Source organism: Equus przewalskii, chromosome 13, assembly GCF_037783145.1.
Source record: "Equus przewalskii isolate Varuska chromosome 13, EquPr2, whole genome shotgun sequence".
Lineage (NCBI taxonomy): Eukaryota > Metazoa > Chordata > Mammalia > Perissodactyla > Equidae > Equus > Equus przewalskii.
Genome location: NC_091843.1, coordinates 1573383 through 1592058, shown reverse-complemented (window position 1 = coordinate 1592058; position 18676 = coordinate 1573383). Strand labels below are relative to the sequence as shown.

At 38.6% G+C, this 18676-nt stretch overlaps 1 protein-coding gene across 9 annotated transcripts in view; it reads right to left on the bottom strand.

Annotated features, from left to right (window-relative positions):
* RNF130 (ring finger protein 130) overlaps window positions 1-18676 on the bottom strand; it is a 106895-nt gene that overhangs the window by 44993 nt on the left and 43226 nt on the right. For 5 of the 9 annotated variants that reach the window (XM_070570055.1, XM_070570059.1, XM_070570054.1 and 2 more), the window contains exons 3-4: window positions 16421-16671; window positions 1469-1540 (exon numbers count right to left, since the gene is read on the bottom strand). In XM_070570055.1, coding sequence (XP_070426156.1) covers window positions 1469-1540; window positions 16421-16671 — 323 coding nt within the window. The remainder of the gene's footprint in view (window positions 1-1468; window positions 1541-16420; window positions 16672-18676) is intronic. The other 4 variants (XM_070570058.1, XM_070570060.1, XM_070570057.1 and 1 more) reach the window with 1 other exon arrangement.

The following is an 18676-nucleotide window of genomic DNA, read 5'->3' as shown; positions in this document are numbered from 1 at the left end:
TGTGCCAGTGTCACTTAGACCGAAACTCAGTGGAACAACTCTTGGCAGGTGCAGGAGGTACAAACTAAGAAGGTGTTGGTTTTAATAAGGAAAGGGTTTTGTGCTAGCCTGGGGTAGGTTAGACCAGCTCCAGGGAATTTCAAATCAACGTGACAACTGAAAGCCCACCAGGCCAAGAAAGCACTGACACAGCGACCACTTCCCTCTGGTTGCAGTGCTGCTTACATTCTCTGCAAGAGTGTCTACTTTCTTCTTTCCTTAGTGTACAGTCAAGTTCACTGAAAATGTCTCCACTTTCCGGAGCAGTGTCAAAGAAAACTAGCTGTGGTGGTGTTAAGGCAGTGGGAATAAAAACGAGTAAAGTCGAGAAAGTGGTAAAACTTAGGAGGACAGAAAATCATCGAAATTATCCTTGCAGATTCTTTTTTTAAAATATTAGAGTTGGGCGTGGGGTAGAAGACAGTTTTGCTTTTACGCCTTCAGAGATGCAGTATTTTCACTTTGGATAACCTTGGCTGTATCAAATGGAGGTGTAACTTTAAGCTGCTGTTCTGTCTTACAGAGCAGAAGCAGGGCTCTGCCGTAACTTGAGAGACGACTGGGGAATGGTGGTGGGCGGGCTCAGCCGTAGCCTGTCACTGCCTCTGGTTCTGCACCCCCTAGCCACCAGGCCCAATCCTGACTCACTGTGCCCTTCTTTCAAACTGCTCAGCACAGAAAGCACCTTGTTGACTGACACTCCCTTGAAATGTGGGTCTCCAGTTCTCCATTTAATTGGTGAAGGAATAAAAACACAAAGGAGATGTGGCAAAGTCTCAGGAAGCATAGGAAGAGAATGCATATTCCTGTCTACTTAGTGCATCAACTGCCCCATTAGAGTTCTTCCCTTTAAAAGTATGCTAGGTTTTAGCAGAACGCTGTTGAACAGCACAGCCAGCGTAACTATAAGCAGCCCGGTGAAGCAAATAATGGCAAGAGCCTTTAAAGTCCAGGAAAGTTAGAGAACTGTATGGAAGGCCTCCAAATGACAGGCACACTAAGAATAAGATTTCAAAGAGACACTGGTTTAAAATGCAGCATTATATAGTACACTCAGAGAAAAATAATACTCTAACAAAGGAGACACGGATGATTAGTGCATATTCTCTCCCACCAACTCAAAAGCAAAACTACTTTTTATTTTACTATGTTTTTTGATGAGGAAGATTGGTCCTGAGCTAACATCTGCCGCCAATCTTCCTCTTTTTGCTTGAGGAAGACTGTCCCCAAGCTAACATCTATGCTAATCTTCCTCTATTTTTTGTACGTGGGATGCCACCACTGCATGGCTTGATGAGTAATGTGTAACTCTATGTCTGGGATCTGAACCTGTGAACCCCAGGCCACCAAGTGACCTTTATCACTACACCACTGGGCTGGCCCCTTACTTTTTATTTTTATAGTGTTAGAAGTTATTTCATTACTGTACCTTATCGCCCTTTTTTACTGTTCTGGTTGTCAATTTGCTGATGGCTTTCTTGGCTGCATCTCCAAGACGACGCTGTAAAAATTGCAAAGAAAAACAGACATACAAGTGCAAGATCTCTGGATGATGTTCTTTATTTTAAAATAATTATATGTATAAAGTCCCTATTGTCTTACATCATTCTCCATGTCATATCATATGGGAGAATTCTAAAAAAGCTATTAAAAAATTAGAAAAACTGGCAGTTTTCCCATAGATTCAGATTCTGGTTGAATAATTAAAAGGTGCACACAGTGAAAAAGCCAGGTGTTATAACTACTACTGCATTTTGTAGTTAATAAACATTTGAAGTATTACAGCATTATCAAAATCTACTTCTTGTATATGTCAGACACTATTAGATGTATAACTCTGTCTTAGTAAAAGGACACTTCAAAGCCCCTTGAAATTGTTTATCCTACCACCATCTGCTATGATAATGCTCTTTGATCTAGGAAGGTGCACTGACCTTCCAGAGGTGAGTTATGCTCATTTATCTGAGAGGGCCAAGTCAGGGAATCTCTAAGGCTGGATTTAACCAACATTTTACCAGCTATTGCTAGCATCGCTAGACACCAAGGACCCAAAGACGAAAAGACAGTGTACTCTTCATCTTGAAAAGCCAACTGAATTGGGGAACAGACTAGTAAACACATTTTAATAGGACATTGTAGAGCAGAGCATGCCCAAGTGATGTGGCAGCACAAAGGAGGCCACCTAACGCAGGCAGCGGGGCTCAGGCAGAGGAGGAACATCAGGGAAGGCTTTGAGGAAACGATGCCTGAGCTAAGACTTGGACAACTGAGTAGGAAGGAGTTAGATAAGGAAAGCATAGGCATCCTTTCTGGACAAAAGAATAGTCAAGTAAAGACAAATAGGTAGGACGCACAGGGATGTGAAAGAAATTATAGTTTGATATACCTAGGCTGAGTATATATTTTATTGTTCAAATACAATGCTCTGAGAGTCAGAGAGCCCTATTAACAATTACCCTGGGAAAACAGGTGCAAACAGGCACTGGGACAGATGGTCACCCTACACATAACCAGATCCTGAACTGTGAGCAGAGGAGGTGCTGAGGCTGAAGGAAATTGTGGGGGCTATCCTCAGGATAAAAAAAAAAAAAATCATAAAAACATAAAAATTTTAGGGGAATTTAAAAACACACAGAAGAAAACAATAATTTAATGAACCTCTAAGTATCCACCATCCAGCTTCAAGTGTCAATATTTTACCCATATTTTCATCTGTAAGAGGGAACCCCTTTTTATGGTGCTGGAGGATTTCAAAGCACATCACAAGCATTGAATTATTTCACCCATAGAGTCTTCATTACGTCTCTCTAATAGGTATGGGCTTTGATTGGTGCCGTCTTATCTAACAAAACCAACAATAATTAATCAACAATATCAAATACTCAGACTATACTACAATATCCCTAGTTGTCTCCAGAACGGCTTATTTGAATCAGGATACAAAGGATACAGAGCCTTTGGTTGCTATGCCTCTCAAGTCTCTTTTAACCTGGAAGAATCCCCTCTATCATATATATATATATATAACTGCCTTAGGGAGATATAGTTGACTTAAAATAAACTGCAAATATTTAAAGTGCATAATCTGATGTTTTGACATGACCCATGAAACCATCATTAAGATCAAGACAGTGTATCTTATCTATCATCCCGGCAACTTCCTCGTGCCTCTTCCTAATCCCCTCTTCCCATCACCCTTTCACCCTATCCCCCATGACCCACTTTCTGCTACTATAGTTTGTATTTTTGAGTTTTACATAAATGAAATGATACAGTATGAACTATTTTGTGTATGGTTTCTTTCATTTAGCATAATTATCTTGAAATTAATCCATGTGGTTCCATGTATCAACATTTCATTTCTTTCTTATGCTATGTAGTATCCCGTTATATAGATACACCGAAATTTATTTTTCACCTGTTGATGGGACATTTGCATTGTTTTCCAGTTTTTGGCTGCAATGAATAAAGCTGAAAACAACATTTTTTACTTACACAAGTCCCTGTTAAGGACGTATGTTTTTTCCTCCAGGGTAAATACCTATGAAGTAGGGAAGACTAGCTAACATGGTAGGCGTGTTTGACTTTTTAAGAGACTGCCAAAATGTTTTCCAAAGTGAGTGTACCATTTTACATTTCCACTAGCAGTGTATGAAAACCCAGTTCCTCCAATCCTCACCAACCCTTGATACGGCCAGTCTTCGTCATCTGATTGTAACCACTCTTAATAGGTGTGTAGAGGAATCTCGTTGTGGTTTTAATTTGCATTTCCCTAATTATGAGTGATGCTGAGTATATTTTCATGCACTTATTGGTCATCTGCATATCTTCTTGGGTGAAGTGTCTGTTCAAATTTTTTACCCATTTTTCTACCGAGTTTTTTGTCTTCTTATTGACGAGAGTATTTTACATATTCTAGATACAACTCCTTTTGCATATATTTTCTCTCACTCTGTGGCAGAAGTTTTTAATTTTGATGAATTATCAATTTTTCATTTGTGGATTGTACTCTGGTGTCATATCTAAGTAATTTTTGCCTATCGCAAGGTTACAAGATTTTCCCCTATTTTCTTTTCTAGAAGTTTTATCGTTGTAGGCTTTACATGCAGTTCTCTGATCTATTTTGAATTAATTTGGCATGGTATGAGATATTGTTTAAAGTTCTTTTTTTCGCCCATGATATACAATTGTCTCAGCACCATTTGTTGAAAAGGCTGTCCTTTCTCCACTGAATTGCCTTTGCACATTTGGCAAAAATCAGATGCCCATAAATGTGTGGATCTAAGTCTGAACACTATTTTATACCATATATCTGTCTACCATTAAGCAAGTATCAGTCATGATTTCTGTAGCTTTTTAACAAACTTGAAATCAGGCAGTGTTAATCTTCCAACTTTTTCCTTCTTTTCCAACATCCTTTCAGTTGTTCTTGATCCTCTGCATTCCCCTAAGAATCTCAGGTTCAGCTTGCTAACTTCCACTTAAAAAGCCATCTGAGATCTACGTTGGGATTGCACCGAATGTGTAAAACAATTTGGGGAGAAGTGACATCTTAACAATATTGAGTCTTCCCTTGAACGCTGTATCCTCCATCTATTTAGTTCTTGTTTAACTTCTCGCAGCAAAATTTTATGTGAATTTCACTGTACAGGTTCTTGCACATCTTTTATCAAATCTATTTCTAATAATTTCCTGTTTATGCTATTTCCTGTTTGATGCTAATGAAAACGGTATTTTTTTAAAAAAATTCAATTCTCATTCATTGCTTGTATAGAAATAAAATTGATTTTTGTAGATTGATCTTATATCTCCCAATGTTGCTAAACTCATTTGTTAGTTCTAGCAGCTTGCTTATAGACTCCATCAAATTTTCTACATAGTCATCTATGAATGAAGATGGTTTTTACTTCTTCATTTCTAATATGGGTATAATGGTAGCTGTCAGGTTTTCATAGACGCCTCTCATCAGTTTAAGAAAGTTGCCTTTTATTCCTAGTTTGCTAAAGTTTTAAAATCAAGAACAGATGTTAGATTTTGGCAAATGTTTTTTCCGCATGTATTGAGATCGTATGGGTTTCCTTTTTGTCTGATAATATGGTAAATTACAGTGATTAGATTTTTAATGTTAAATCAGCCTCGCATTCCTAGGATAAACACCACCTGGTCATGATGAATTAACCTTTTTACAGCACCACCTGGTCATGATGAATTAACCGTTTTACATATTGTTGGATATGATTTGCTAAAATTTTGTTTAGAATTTTTGCATCTAGGTTCAAGAAGGATTCTGGTCTTCAGTTTTCTGTTTTGTAATGTTTTTGACTAGTTTTGGTATCAAGATGATGCTGGCTTTATAGAATGAAACGTTAGGTATTCCTGCCATTCCAATTTTCCATAGTTTGTGTAGAATTGCTATTATTTCTTCCTTAAATGTTTGGTAGAATTCACCAGAAACCATCTGCCTAGAGCTTTCTTTTTTTGGAAGATTTTAAACTACAAAGGCAATTTCCTTGATAGATATAGGGCTATTTAACTTATCTATTCATCTTGACTGAGCTCTGGTCTTTAGCCTTTCATAGAATTTGTCCATTTCACTGAAGTTGTCAAATTTATTAGCATAGAGTTGTTCACAATATTCCCCTATTATCCTTATAATCTGAGGTGATGTCATCTCTCTCATTTTTGATATTGCTAATTTGTGCCTGCTCTCTTTTTCTCCTGATGACCTTGGCCAGAGGCTTATCAATTTTATTGATCTTCTCTAAGAACCAGATCCTGAAGTCATTGATTTTGTTCACCGACTGCTGCTCTGATCTTTATTGTTTCCTTTCTTCCGCTTACTTTGGGTTTAATTTGCTCTTCTTTCCCCAGTTTCTCAGGGTGTAAGCTGAGAGTGTTAATTTCAGACTTTTCATCTTTTTTCATACAGGCACTGCTTTAGTGGCATCTTCAACATTTTGATATATTGTGTTTTCACCTTCACTAGTTCAAATGACTTTCTAATTTCCCTTTTGACTTTATCCCTTGGGTTATTTAGAGGTTAGTTTCTTAATATGTGAGAGTTTTCCAGAGATTTTCCAGTTATTGATTTCTAATTTAATTCCAAGTGATCAGAGAATATATTTTTTTATGACTTGAATCCTTTTAAACTTATTGAGACTTGTTTTATGGCTCAGAGTACACTTTACAAGAATGGTATTCTGCTTTTGTTGTAGTGCTTTATGAACGTCAATCAGATGAAGTTAATTGACTATGTCGTTCAAATCTTTTACATGCTCATTGATTTTCTGTCTACTTATTCTTTCAACTACTGAGAGAAGGGTACTGAAATCTGACTCTAACTGCAGGTTTCTCCATTTCTCACTGCAGTTCTATCAGTTTTCATTTCGCATTAGTTTGAACCTTTGTTATTAAGTGCCTGGAAACTCTCTCAAAACATTAAGCTGGATAATCTTAGGGCTGATCTCTTTTGTTTCCCATTTCTTAGGGATCATTGGCCTTTGTTGCCTGTTGTTCAGTGTCTCAAAAACATTGTTTCATATATTTGCTTTTTTTCTTTTTTAACTGCTTCAGGCAGGAGGGTAAACCAAGTCCATTACTCCATCTTGGCCAAAAGCAGAAGTCTCCACCATACTTTTTTTTTTAATGCTATTTTTATAAGACAAAACTGGGTTATTTGTCCTACAGAATGTCCCCCATCCTAAATTTAGCTGGTTGTTTCCTCCTGGTGTCATTTTCCTTGGCCCATTTCTGAGGAAATGGTTGTTAGATTCAGGTTCCCTTGCTTTGGCAAGAATACCTCCTAGATTGTGCTGTGTACTTCCTAATAACCCATCGTGAGGGTATAATGTTAGATGGTCCAACTTTCAGCGATATCAAGCAGGATCAGTGGTTCAGGTTCTGTCAGCTTGATCCATCCATTATAAAGCTCCATCAGTCCTTCAAATAATTTTAGCGTCCACTGATGACCACTGTCTAAATCCATCATTTCATTACGGGTTACACAGTGGTGATTTTCTAATTCTATGCATTAGCTGGAATTCTTCTATGAAGACCTTTCCCTCATCACTTAGGGCCTAGTACTCGGAGAGGTAAGAAGGGCCTGAATTGGGCAAGTGGCAGTAAGGATAGAGAGGACAGGACAAAGCGAAGGAAGACTGAAGAGGCAAAACTGACAGAACCTAGTGGCTGGCTGACTGACATGGGGGCAGGAGAGTAGAGAGGTGTTAAGACACTGTCCCAGCTTTCAGCTAGGTGACTAGCTGTGTGGGAGTGGCGTCACACAGATTAGGGACCATGAGAAAGAGGAGAGGAGGCGCTGCTCGGAGACGGAGTTCAGGCTTCAGGGAGCCGACATGAATGCATGTAGGGCATCTAATTAGAGATCTCCCACAAATGTGTGGACACATCACCCCTCCTTTTTTGAACTTTCAAAACCTCCTGTGGCAAAAGTAAAAAACATCTTTTCTCTGCGTTTGACATTAATGTCAAGTATCTTCACTGTAGTATTTTTCTTGGGACTTGGCTTCTGTGTTACTACCTCCTTCTAGATCATCCCTGAGTTTTAATTCCTTCCCTCAACAGTCTCATCACTTTGTGACAGGTAGACCTCAGCTATGATTTTTGTCTCTTACTTGAATCTGTCTAAAAGCCACTGTTTTTTGCCTCTTAGTTTTAATATTATTTGCATCCTGCTGACTCTGAAACATCTAAGACAAAGCACAAATTTCTGTCGTGAAGATCACTTTTTATTATGGTCCCTTTCCTCCACCAGACCACCATGTCATTAAGTCACTGTTTTTCAAGGTGTGGTCCGTGAGGCAAATGCTTTAAAGCCACCCTGGGTGCTTAATAACAATAATACTAACTAATGACGGTATTTATAGTAACTAAGATTTACTCAGTACATACCCTGTGCCAGGTAGCCCTCCACATATACTGACCCATGTAACCCTCACAATCATTTTATGAGAAAGGAACTACATTATGCTCATTTTGGGGAAGAGGAGATCAAGGCTCAGAGAGATTAAGTAACTTGCCCAGACTGAAAACTGGTAAGTTCTATCCAGACTTCCCAACTATAACTGGAAGGGGGAAGTGTCTCAGGAATTTCTAGTTTTAAAAAGTGTTCTCTGGGGCCGGCCTGGTGGTGTAGTGGTTAAGTTTGTGCGCTCCGTTTTGGTGGCCTGGGGTTCTCGGGTTCAGATCCACGGCGGGGACCTACACACTGCTCATCAAGCCACACTGTGGTGGTGTCCCACATACAAAGTAGAGCAAGACTGGCAACAGATGCTAGCTCAGCGACAATCCTCCTCAAGCAAAAAGAGGAAGACCGGCAACAGATGTTAGCTCAGCGACAATCTTCCCCTCTCTGTCTCACACACACACACGTGTTCTCCCCACCAAAAAAAAAAAAAAAAAGAAGAAGAAAATGTCCCCATATGATTCTTTTACACACTAAAGTTTGAGACTCACTAAACTAAGTATAAACTACCAACCCCAGTTTCCAAAGCACTTCCTGTAACGCTCCACCCACTCTCTCATATTCTCTGCACTTCTGACTGTGCCCTATTGTTTAGGTAATAAAACTATTCAAGTTTCCAACTCGCCACACAAAGAATGTCAGAATGGGACAAAACCACAGGGATGCATCATTTTACAAGGAGAAAACCCAAAGCCAGAGAAAGCGGGGGTGATCTATCTAAAGTTAGTAAAAGTGCTGAGACTAGAACCGTAGGTCCCTTGCCTTTCTAGTCCAGCTGTTTTCCCATTATAAATGCTCAAAAGACTTGCCATATTATAAAATAAGAAGAGATACTGGTGTTCAGGGGCCAGATTATCTGATACCAATGTGAACACTATTCTATACTGGATGCAGAGTGTCCAAAAGTTTTAAATTGGTAGAAAACAATTTGAAACAACTCATACTGCTTAACCTAACAGGGATAATTTCCTCAAAGCTAGATGTTTCACAGTGTACTGAAGACAAGTCACTTCAGTGAAACTCATGTCAGGTTTCTCTTTTCAGTCACCAGAACTCTCCCTCAGACACAGAATTAAGTCTGTATCAGGAGTAGGGTCTTCTTTTAAACATCAGTGAGATCCAGGTGCTGTGAATAAAACTTCTCCCTGAGTGAAAATAGTCTGTAGTCTGCACTCTTTTTCATTCACTGTCTCATCACTACCCCTTCTTTTCCTTTTTGTCTCAAAATAAGTACGCGCAATGCTTTTCCAAGGTAACCATCTGCCTGTGCCCCTAGTCCATCCCCCAGCTCTGTACAGACTCACGCTTTACTAATATTGTTTTCCTTTGCTCTTTGATATTTCCCTTTTTAAGAGCACCTTTCCCCTAAGCCTCTCCCATCAGAAAAAACCTTCCATCACTCCACTGCTAAAACCTTTGATGAATCTGTACTGCTCAGAGAGTAAAGCCTACACTCTTCAGCACGAGATTCAAGCCCTTCATCTTCTAGTGTCAATGTACTCATCCAGAATCCGTTCACAGTCTCAGGTCTCCTCCCCACTATTCCTGATGCCATTTAGCTCTCCTCTCTCTCCTTTCATCTCTCCACGGCTTTGTGGAAAATGACCCCCTTGCCTGACTTTCCTGCCAGTCTCTGTCTGCTGAAGGCTTATTCATTCTTTAAAATTCAGCTCAAATGTCACTACCTCCTCTGCGAAGTGGCCTGACTCGCCTAGAGTAATAACACTCTGTCCCGAAGAACAGCCCCTATCCCACACGGTATTCTGATTGTGCCTGCCCACCTTCCCAGCAGAATGGAAGCTCGTTCTTTAATTCGTTTAAACTTTTACTGAGTCAGTGTGACATGCCAGGTCCTGGCATGTGATAAAAAGTGTGGTAAAATAACATATTCTCAGTTCAAACATCTATTTTCCTTTTCTAGGGCTTCTGGAATTGTTAATCCCTAATAAACATAATAAACAAAATTCAATCTACCATCCAACAATGACAAAAGAAGTCTGTCTCTTTTGACTACAAAATCTTTTCCTAGGGGAGAAATCTTGACAGTATGCACAAAACCCCCCATCCTCCCACCCAATCTGGAAGGAAAAAACTTTTTAACCCAACATTTTTCAAAGATTAACTGTATATATGCAATGTGTTAGCCTTCCTCTGAAGAACATTCAGTATTCTTGCATACTCTCAAAAGGCAAGTGCATTCTCCATTTAGCTACGTTCCAAGATAAAAATGGGCAACAAAAGCATATTTTGTTTCAGTAACCTTGAGATATTTATGAAGTCTAAGAACACTGTATATACATTTTGGCAAGGAGTTTTAACAAATTTTAAATGCCTTAAAAACTGTGTTTTCACAGGGAATATTCATAAGAAGACACCCTAAGCTCAGGAGTCCATCAGGTTGTGGAATTGTTTCTATCTGCCCTATTCCTCAACAGTAAAATAGAAATTCTGTTCTTCTGTTTTGGGAATCAAACTTGACTACTTTGTGATTAAAGGTGCAATATTAACCATGTAATTGTGAAAAAGTTTATATTTTTCAGAAAAACCTTAGGTACCCTTTCAATGTAAGACACCAAGCATCTATCCTGCTGTGTGAAATAACTATCACTGACTTATTAGAAGGTGACACTGAAGTTTACCATCAGCCGTCATCTGCGCTATCTGTGCCTGGGTCAGAACGCATTTGGATGCATCCTAACAGTTCTTCAGGGAGAGCAAACCACACATACTTAGCCGTAAACTAAAACACCAAAGCAGGAGATTCTTTCATATATAAAATGGTGGCAATCGTGTGCTTTACACTGTGCTCAGAAAGTTAGTCACAATAAATGGCTCTCTTTGGGAGCATATTCCATAGAAAGGACTGCTTCATGATGACAGTTTGTGGGAGAAAATGAGCTTCTCCTGACACTCACTGCGTTTCCTTTGCTAATAGTTCTGGCGTCTCTTTTAAAATAGCCAAAGGTTTCAACTAGTTGAGTTGCTGCCACCTCCTTATTAAACTTTAATAAGCTAAGCTTTTTAAGTGACATAAAAATTTCATCAAGTGTTTCTCAATCTGAGGAAAAACGGAAGGAGGAAAAAAGGTCAGAACATCACCGTCCACTACAGTGGCGTCTGGAGAACACTTTGGAAGCCTGAGCATAGCCGCCTGCAAACTAAACGCTAGGAAACAAGTTCTGTTTGTGGCCTGTGCCAGATGGTGACTGTGCTGACTCCTCCATCACACACGGGCCCCACGCCGCGTGCTAATTAAAGCACTACCGTCAAACAGCAGGCTCTAGGGACAAACCATTTGCTTTTTTCAAAAGGCCCTGGGATGGCTATATCCAACCCACTATTACAGGGTTTTCTTCAAGAATATCATTTCAGAGCAACTCTTGATCATTATACTTTTAGTGTTTCATAATGGCAACATATCAAAAAACCAAATCTTTAATTTAAAAAAAGGAGTATAGCGTGCGACATATGAAGCTAATAAGAGAAGGAACAGACAAAAGAGTTGAAAGAGGTGAGCTGCCTCTAAGAAACAAGAATTAGAGGAGGGAAGGACTGGGCAGGGAACCAAGCCTGGTGGTACTGTTTATTTTTTAAAATAATGTTCATGTATTATATTGGTTAAAATTTTTAATTAAAAAATGAAAGCAACATCACTGAATAAAGAAGCTTATTAAAGAAACACTTAAATGTTGTACCGTCCTTCAAGAAGCTGAAGAACTTCAGCTGACATCTATTTTCTTCAAACATCTTTAGACAGAATTTCTTGCCAGATGCTTTGATGATAAATATACAAATGATGTCATTTTGTTAGTGTTGATCTGACTCTGCATTCCTCCATTTCATCAGAACTTGATTTCACAACTATTTATTTTGTTAAAAGTCTTGTAAAATTGGTGCATTCTATGTGAAGGCTGTACATTTGATTTCATACACGTATATCCAATAATCTTTTCTATGAAAGTGGCATGTTTTTAGATCAGTTAACACTCTCATTTCGTATTCCTTTATCATATCAATCACCCGTGTCCGAGTCAAAATGCATGTGAGATGCTATGGGGACTTTCTGTCCTGCCATGATGGAATAGTCCCACTCCTCTCAGGTCCTCCCCCTTACACCTAAAAAACAAACAAGTACAAGGAGTCTCTGAGAGGTAGAAAGAAGAGGTTGGCTGCCTAGGACTTTGAGACTTGAAGAATGCAGAGTGGTGAATTTCCTGGGCTTCATTATGCCTCTCATATATCTGAGACAATGTGCTACAGAAGCCTGCAAACTGGAACTGTCAACAGGAAGAGACCAAAAAAAAGCCTGCTGCCCCTCGCCAAAGTACCAGGAAGAGTGGCCCATTAACCTGTCTACTCTCTAACAAGCACCAATGGAAAACCTCACCCTGCTTCCCACCACAGTTTCAGCAGGGCCCAGCGGGAAGGCGATCTTTCCACCCCACCTGCTCTCAGAAACAAGTGAGTGCACTGATCTAAGTGACATCTACACAACACTCCACCCAACAGTAGAATACACATTTTTTTCAAGCATCCATGGAACATTTACCAAGACAACCATATCCTAGCTCATAAAACAAACCTCAACAAATCTAAAAGAATTGAAATCATACAGAGTATTTCTCTGATCATAATGGAATCAAACTAAAAATCGTTAACACTAAGATAACAGCAAAATCTCCAAACAACTGGAAATTAAACAACACACGTCTAAATCCACGGGTCAAATAGGAAGTCTCAAAAGAAAAAGTCACATAAAATTGAAGGAAAATGAAAATACAGGATATCAAAGTGAGACACACACAGCTAAACTAATGCTGAGAGAGACACCTACAGCACTAAATGCTTACATTAGAAAGAGGAAAGGTTTCAAACAAATTAAGTCCGTTCTTTAAAAAAGAAATGGGAAAAAAGCTGGTTCTTTGGAAAAAATCAATAAAATCAACAAATTTCTAGCAAGACTGACAAAGATAAAGAGAGAAGATACAAATCACTAAAATCAAGAATGAACAGGGAATATCACCACTGCAAAATTAAATTAATACAGGGGAACCTCACTTAAAATGGAGTTGGGAAGTCCTGTAGGGGCGGTCCCCCACACAGGCCATGGGTTGCTTGACATCTCAGCAGGAAGGGCAACTGCTTACTGCTCCAGCGGCAAGGAAGATACTCTCCTTCCCCAGCAACAGCCCAGCCAAGCAGGAGCCGTCGCCACCCTGAACTCTTACTTTCTTCCAACGAATTTTCATTTAGAACAGCCCTTCCCAACTTCCCCCCATTCTTCTTTAAAAGCAAGCTCTCCTCCTCTGTTCTTGGATTTGCCTATGGTCCACTATAGCTTGCATTTCCGAAACTCCAATTCCTCTGGCTATTCCTGAATAAATTCATTTTCTTGGCAAGATAACTGGCTATTTTATTTAAAGCTGACACTACAGACGCTGCAGCTATTAAAAGGAGAACAAGCGAATGCCATGAACAATGCCATGAGACACGAACAGGGCCTGTATGCTGAAAACTATCAAATGCTGATACAAGAAATTTTAAAAGACCTAAATTAATGGAAAAACATACAAAGTTCATGGAATGGAAGATTCAACACAGTAAATATATCAATTCTCCTCAAATTGATCTATAGGTTTAATGCAGTCATATCAAAATCCCAGCAAGGTTTTTTTTTTTTTCTGTAGATACACAGACAATTTATATAGAAAGGCTCAAGGACCTAGAATAGATAAAACAATCTTGAAAAATAAGAATAAAGTGGGAGGGGGGCTGGCCTGGTGGCGCAGTAGTTAAGTGTGCAGGTTCTGGTTCTTGGCGGACCGGGGTTCACAGGTTCGGATCCCGGGTACGGACATGGCACCGCTTGGCAAAAGCCATGCTGTGGTAGGTGTCCCACGTATAAAGTAGAGGAAGATGGGCATGGATGTTAGCTCAGGGCCAGTCTTCCTCAGCAAAAAGAGGAGGCTTGCCATTAGTTAGCTCAGGGCTAGTCTTCCTCAAAAAAAAAAAAAAGAATAAAGTGGGAAGAATCAATCTACCTAATACTCAGGCCTAATATATAGCTACAGTAATCAAGACAGTGTGGTATGGACAGAAGGAAAGACACATCGATGAGTGGAATTGAACAGAAAGCCCAGATACATACCCATACAAATATGCCCAACTGAGTTTCGACCAAGGTGAAATACTGGACTATATACAAAAGCAAAAAAAACGAACCTCAACCTAAACCTCACTCTTTATCCAAAAATTAACTCAAAGTGGATCATGGACTTAAAAGTAAAACATAAAACTATAAAACTTTTAGAAAAATAATAGAAAATCTTTGGGATCTACGGCTAGACAAAGAGTTTTTAGATTTGATAACAAAAGCAAGATTCATAAAAGGAAAAACTCATAAATTAAACCTTATCAAAATTTAAAATTTTTGTTCTTCAAAAGACCCTGTTAAAGAAGTTGAAAAGACAAGATACATACTGGGGGAAAATTTTTGCAAACCACAATTTTGACAAAGTACTTTTACCTAGAATGTATAAAAAAGAACTCTCAACACTCAACAGCAAAAAACAAATAAGCCAGGTAGACAATGGGCAAAAGACATGAACAGACATTTCACTGAAGAGGATATACAAATGGCAAACAAACACATGAAAAGACGTTCAACATCAGTAGCCATTAAAGAAATGCAGAGTAAAACCACAAAAAGAGATGTTACTATACACCTATCATATTTGCTAAAATAAAAAATAGGGACAATGTCCAAATGCTGTCCAGAATGCAAAGGAACTGGATCCAGGATATGTTTCTAGCGGGGATGTAAAATAACACAGCTTGGGAAAGACTATGGCAGGTTCTTACAAAATTAAATATGTGCTTACCAAAACATTCAGAAATCGCACCCCTGAACATTTATTCCAGGCAAATGAAAAGGCATGTTCACAAAAAAACCTGTACATAAATATTCACAGCCAATTTATTTATAACAGCCCAAAACTGGCAACAGTTTGGTTAAGTACAAGTTAAACTGGAGAAATTTGAGTACGATCAGTGGACTGCGTCCAAGCCAATACTCTGGTTGTAATATTTACTATAGTTATGCAAGATTTTACCATTGGAGGGAAATGGGTGAAGGGTATATGGGATCTCTCTGTATTATTTCTTACAAATGCATGTGCATCTACAATTATCTCAAAACCAGAAGTTTAACAAACGTAAAGGACTGGTATTCCTGATAAAAATGCATATAACCTGGATCTTATCATGAAGGAAGATCAGACATCAGACAAACTCAAATGCAAAACAATCGGCCTACACTCTTCAAAACTGCCAATGTCAGATCAAACAGATTCACAGAGACACGACAAATGAATGCAACATACCATCTGATCAGATCAATTCAGGGTTTTTTTTGCTATAAAGGACACGAACAAGATAATCTTACAAAACTTAGAAAAGGTCTACAGATCAGATAATGGTATTGTATCATTATTATCTTCCTGATTTTGACAATCATACTGAGGTTACGTAAGACAATGTTCTCGCTTTTAGAAAATACATCATGAAGTATTTAAGGGTAAAGGGGCATCATATCTCACACTTCCTCTCAAATGGTTAAAAAAAGTTTATACACAACACAAGAGGAAATATAGCAAAATGTTAACAGTTGGAGAATCTGGGTAAGGGAATACTTTATACTATTCTTCCAACTTTTCTGTAAGTCTAAAATGATAAATAACAAAAACTATCATAATAAAAAATTTTAAAGGTGTCTAGGATACTGCACAGAGCCTGGCACATAAATGTTCAACAAATTTTATACTTATTTTCAGATGAAGAAATATCTCTCCTACTGGTATCTCTTCTAAGCATCTTCTACTAAGTATCTTTTCTACTGGTCCTTCCCTACCTCACCATTCACGGATAAGCTTAGATAGGACAGATAATTTATTTTTAATCGATTTCTTTTTTCTGAATAGATAATACATAGTTCAAAATTCACATGGGAAAAAAAGTCACAGGGAACCAAAGGGTGTACAGTGAAGTCTCCCTCTCCCATCCTCCCAGCTCCCCTCACCACTGACAACCAATCTGCCAGGTTCAAAATGCAATCGTGGGATACTTCTTCAAATCACTAGAATTAGTTAGATCATACTATAGTAAGCTAACCATCTACCTAGAATATTCCAAGTGGTCACTATAAATTTAATAATTTCCCCATTTAGGCATTTAAAATACCCTTAAATATTTGTGCAGATATATTTTCAACATACTAAAATGGGTAAGGGTTACAACTTTTTTTTCAAATGAAAAAATATTTGTATTATGTACGATCACAATAGAAGTCTATGAATTACGGCCGGTAGGCATCAATCACTATAGGGTACTGTAGCTCACCTGGTTTCTGTCGCGTGCGTTTGTGTACCTGATCTTCTGGATGAAGTAGAATATCAGCCATGCTGAAGAAATAATCATCAAAACAATAAAGGATATTGACACGAAGACTAGAGAGCCTCGGCTGAAGTTCTTAGGTGGCATTCGCGTTCCAACAGCTATTGTCATTTGTACAGAGATGTTTTTCTCCAGATAACTCAAAATATCCTTACCCCTCAACTCTGTAATCATGACAGCAATAATATCTCCAGTGCCTGTAATGTAAAATAAATAAATATACTCAAGTGACATTTAAAATTTGTAGAAACGTCAACTATACAAAAATTCTACTTAGAACAACCACTGTGATTTCTGCTGATGGCACAAGTCTGCAGCTTCAACTTTTCAAATGAAGTGAAGCTGCAGTGTGGTATGCAGGCACCAGTGGCAACAGGAGTTTGTTGTGTAGCACTTAAGATTTAAACACACTTTAGGCATAACATGATGGCAGTGTTAACAGCCATATTAACTTGTCTTACAACTATATTTAAAAAACAGATTACTAAATCAGCCAAATGTGACAACAGACAGTACAAAACATTATATTATACAGCCAACAGAAACGTAATAAAATCACAGCAGGTTTTCATTGTAAAACGTTTTCCATCTTAAAATGCACTTTAGAAAGTCCCAACTCCTTAAGAAAAGAACACTCTTATTTCAAACTGGTTACTTTTTGCACTAAACATTCTCAGAAACATTTACAAAGCATCTACAGCGGGTAGAACTAGTACAAGAAACAGGAAGAAGTACAGGGTATGCGGTTTCATAATATCACTGAGACTTAGGACATCGATCTGATAACAGAGTTGCAACAGCAAAATGCCAATGGTGGCATCTTTTATTAATAACAGTTGAAACCAACTTTGGTCCTATGTCTAGACCTGACTGGAGGAAGGTTCCTTCCTAGTTCACCCCAGAGCCCTTGGAAATCAAACCCTTCCTGAGACAAGTATAGGCTTCAACATTCTGGACTAGTTTGGCATCACAGTACTTCCAACTTCTAACAGCTGTCCAGAAGTTCAGTCACAGCCACAAACTATTTAAGTTAATTGTAAGGATGTTCTTAAGTCGCTCTTCTAGTCATCTAGTTCTTTAGCTTACGTAATTTCCAGAAGCAGTAATACAATAAGGGCATGTGACTCTCTCTCTCCTATGCACAGCATGAAACTGCTCTCCCTTTCCTCCTCCACAAAGGGAATAATTCCCTACTTTCTTTTAAGGAAAAAGAGAAGTCTGTCTACCACCAATCTAGCTGTCAGCGATCGTCCTTTCATAAGTGAAGTTGCCTGTGGTAACGTGCAACTGCTCGCACCTGCCTTCTTCAGAGAGCCCCTAGGACTCTGGGGGTCAGAGGAAGGAGAACACACACTTTATTTTGGGAAAGAGAAAATTATAACCATTAACTCAAATTTTAAAGAGGTTTGTGCATATAAATATAAATCACCAAAACAAAATAAAACTCCCCAAACATGCCCTTTCAAAGGCTTCTTCAAGGAATAATACTGAATATTTGGCTTCTACGTTTCGTTTATCATATTTAACTAAAAGGACTATGCTAGTATCATGTGCAGTCAAAGGACCACATGCAACTGAAAAGAAATTCAGTAACTAAAAGGAGTTTTATGAAAAGCTTAACCCAATGGAACACACAGCTTTGTACTACTTATTCAAAATTGTGCCAGCCACTTTATCAGAACATCAGTTTATCAGAATACCGACTAAAAACCCAAAAACAAAAAGAAAACTACAAAAGTAAAGAAAGCAACAAAGTTAACATCTAATTATCTTTCTGAGTAAGAGTTCTGATCAGTAAATTACAGAAAATCATAAAGTAATGCTAAGCCATTTTAAATTTCCATTTAGAAACCATAGGTTTGTGCTTTCAACATGTTGTTCAACAGGCAATGATCTGTGGTATAAGATACCAGGTATGGCTATAAAGTAACTGAGACGGATCCCACAAGCGACACATGACAATCAGTCTCATTGCTTTATAACCACACCAGGTACAAGCAGTTTAGAGTCAGTTCTGAGGCTCCCTTGAAGACACAAGCTGAAGGAGGAGCAGGGAGATCTGCACAGGTGGCCCAGGGAACCATCCATGCAATTTCACGCATTCAAAGAGCACTAGATGAGCACCACCTAATTTCAATGGGAAAGCTGTTTGGGAAAAGAAACATTTAATTATTTCAACCATCCATTCAACAATATTTATTG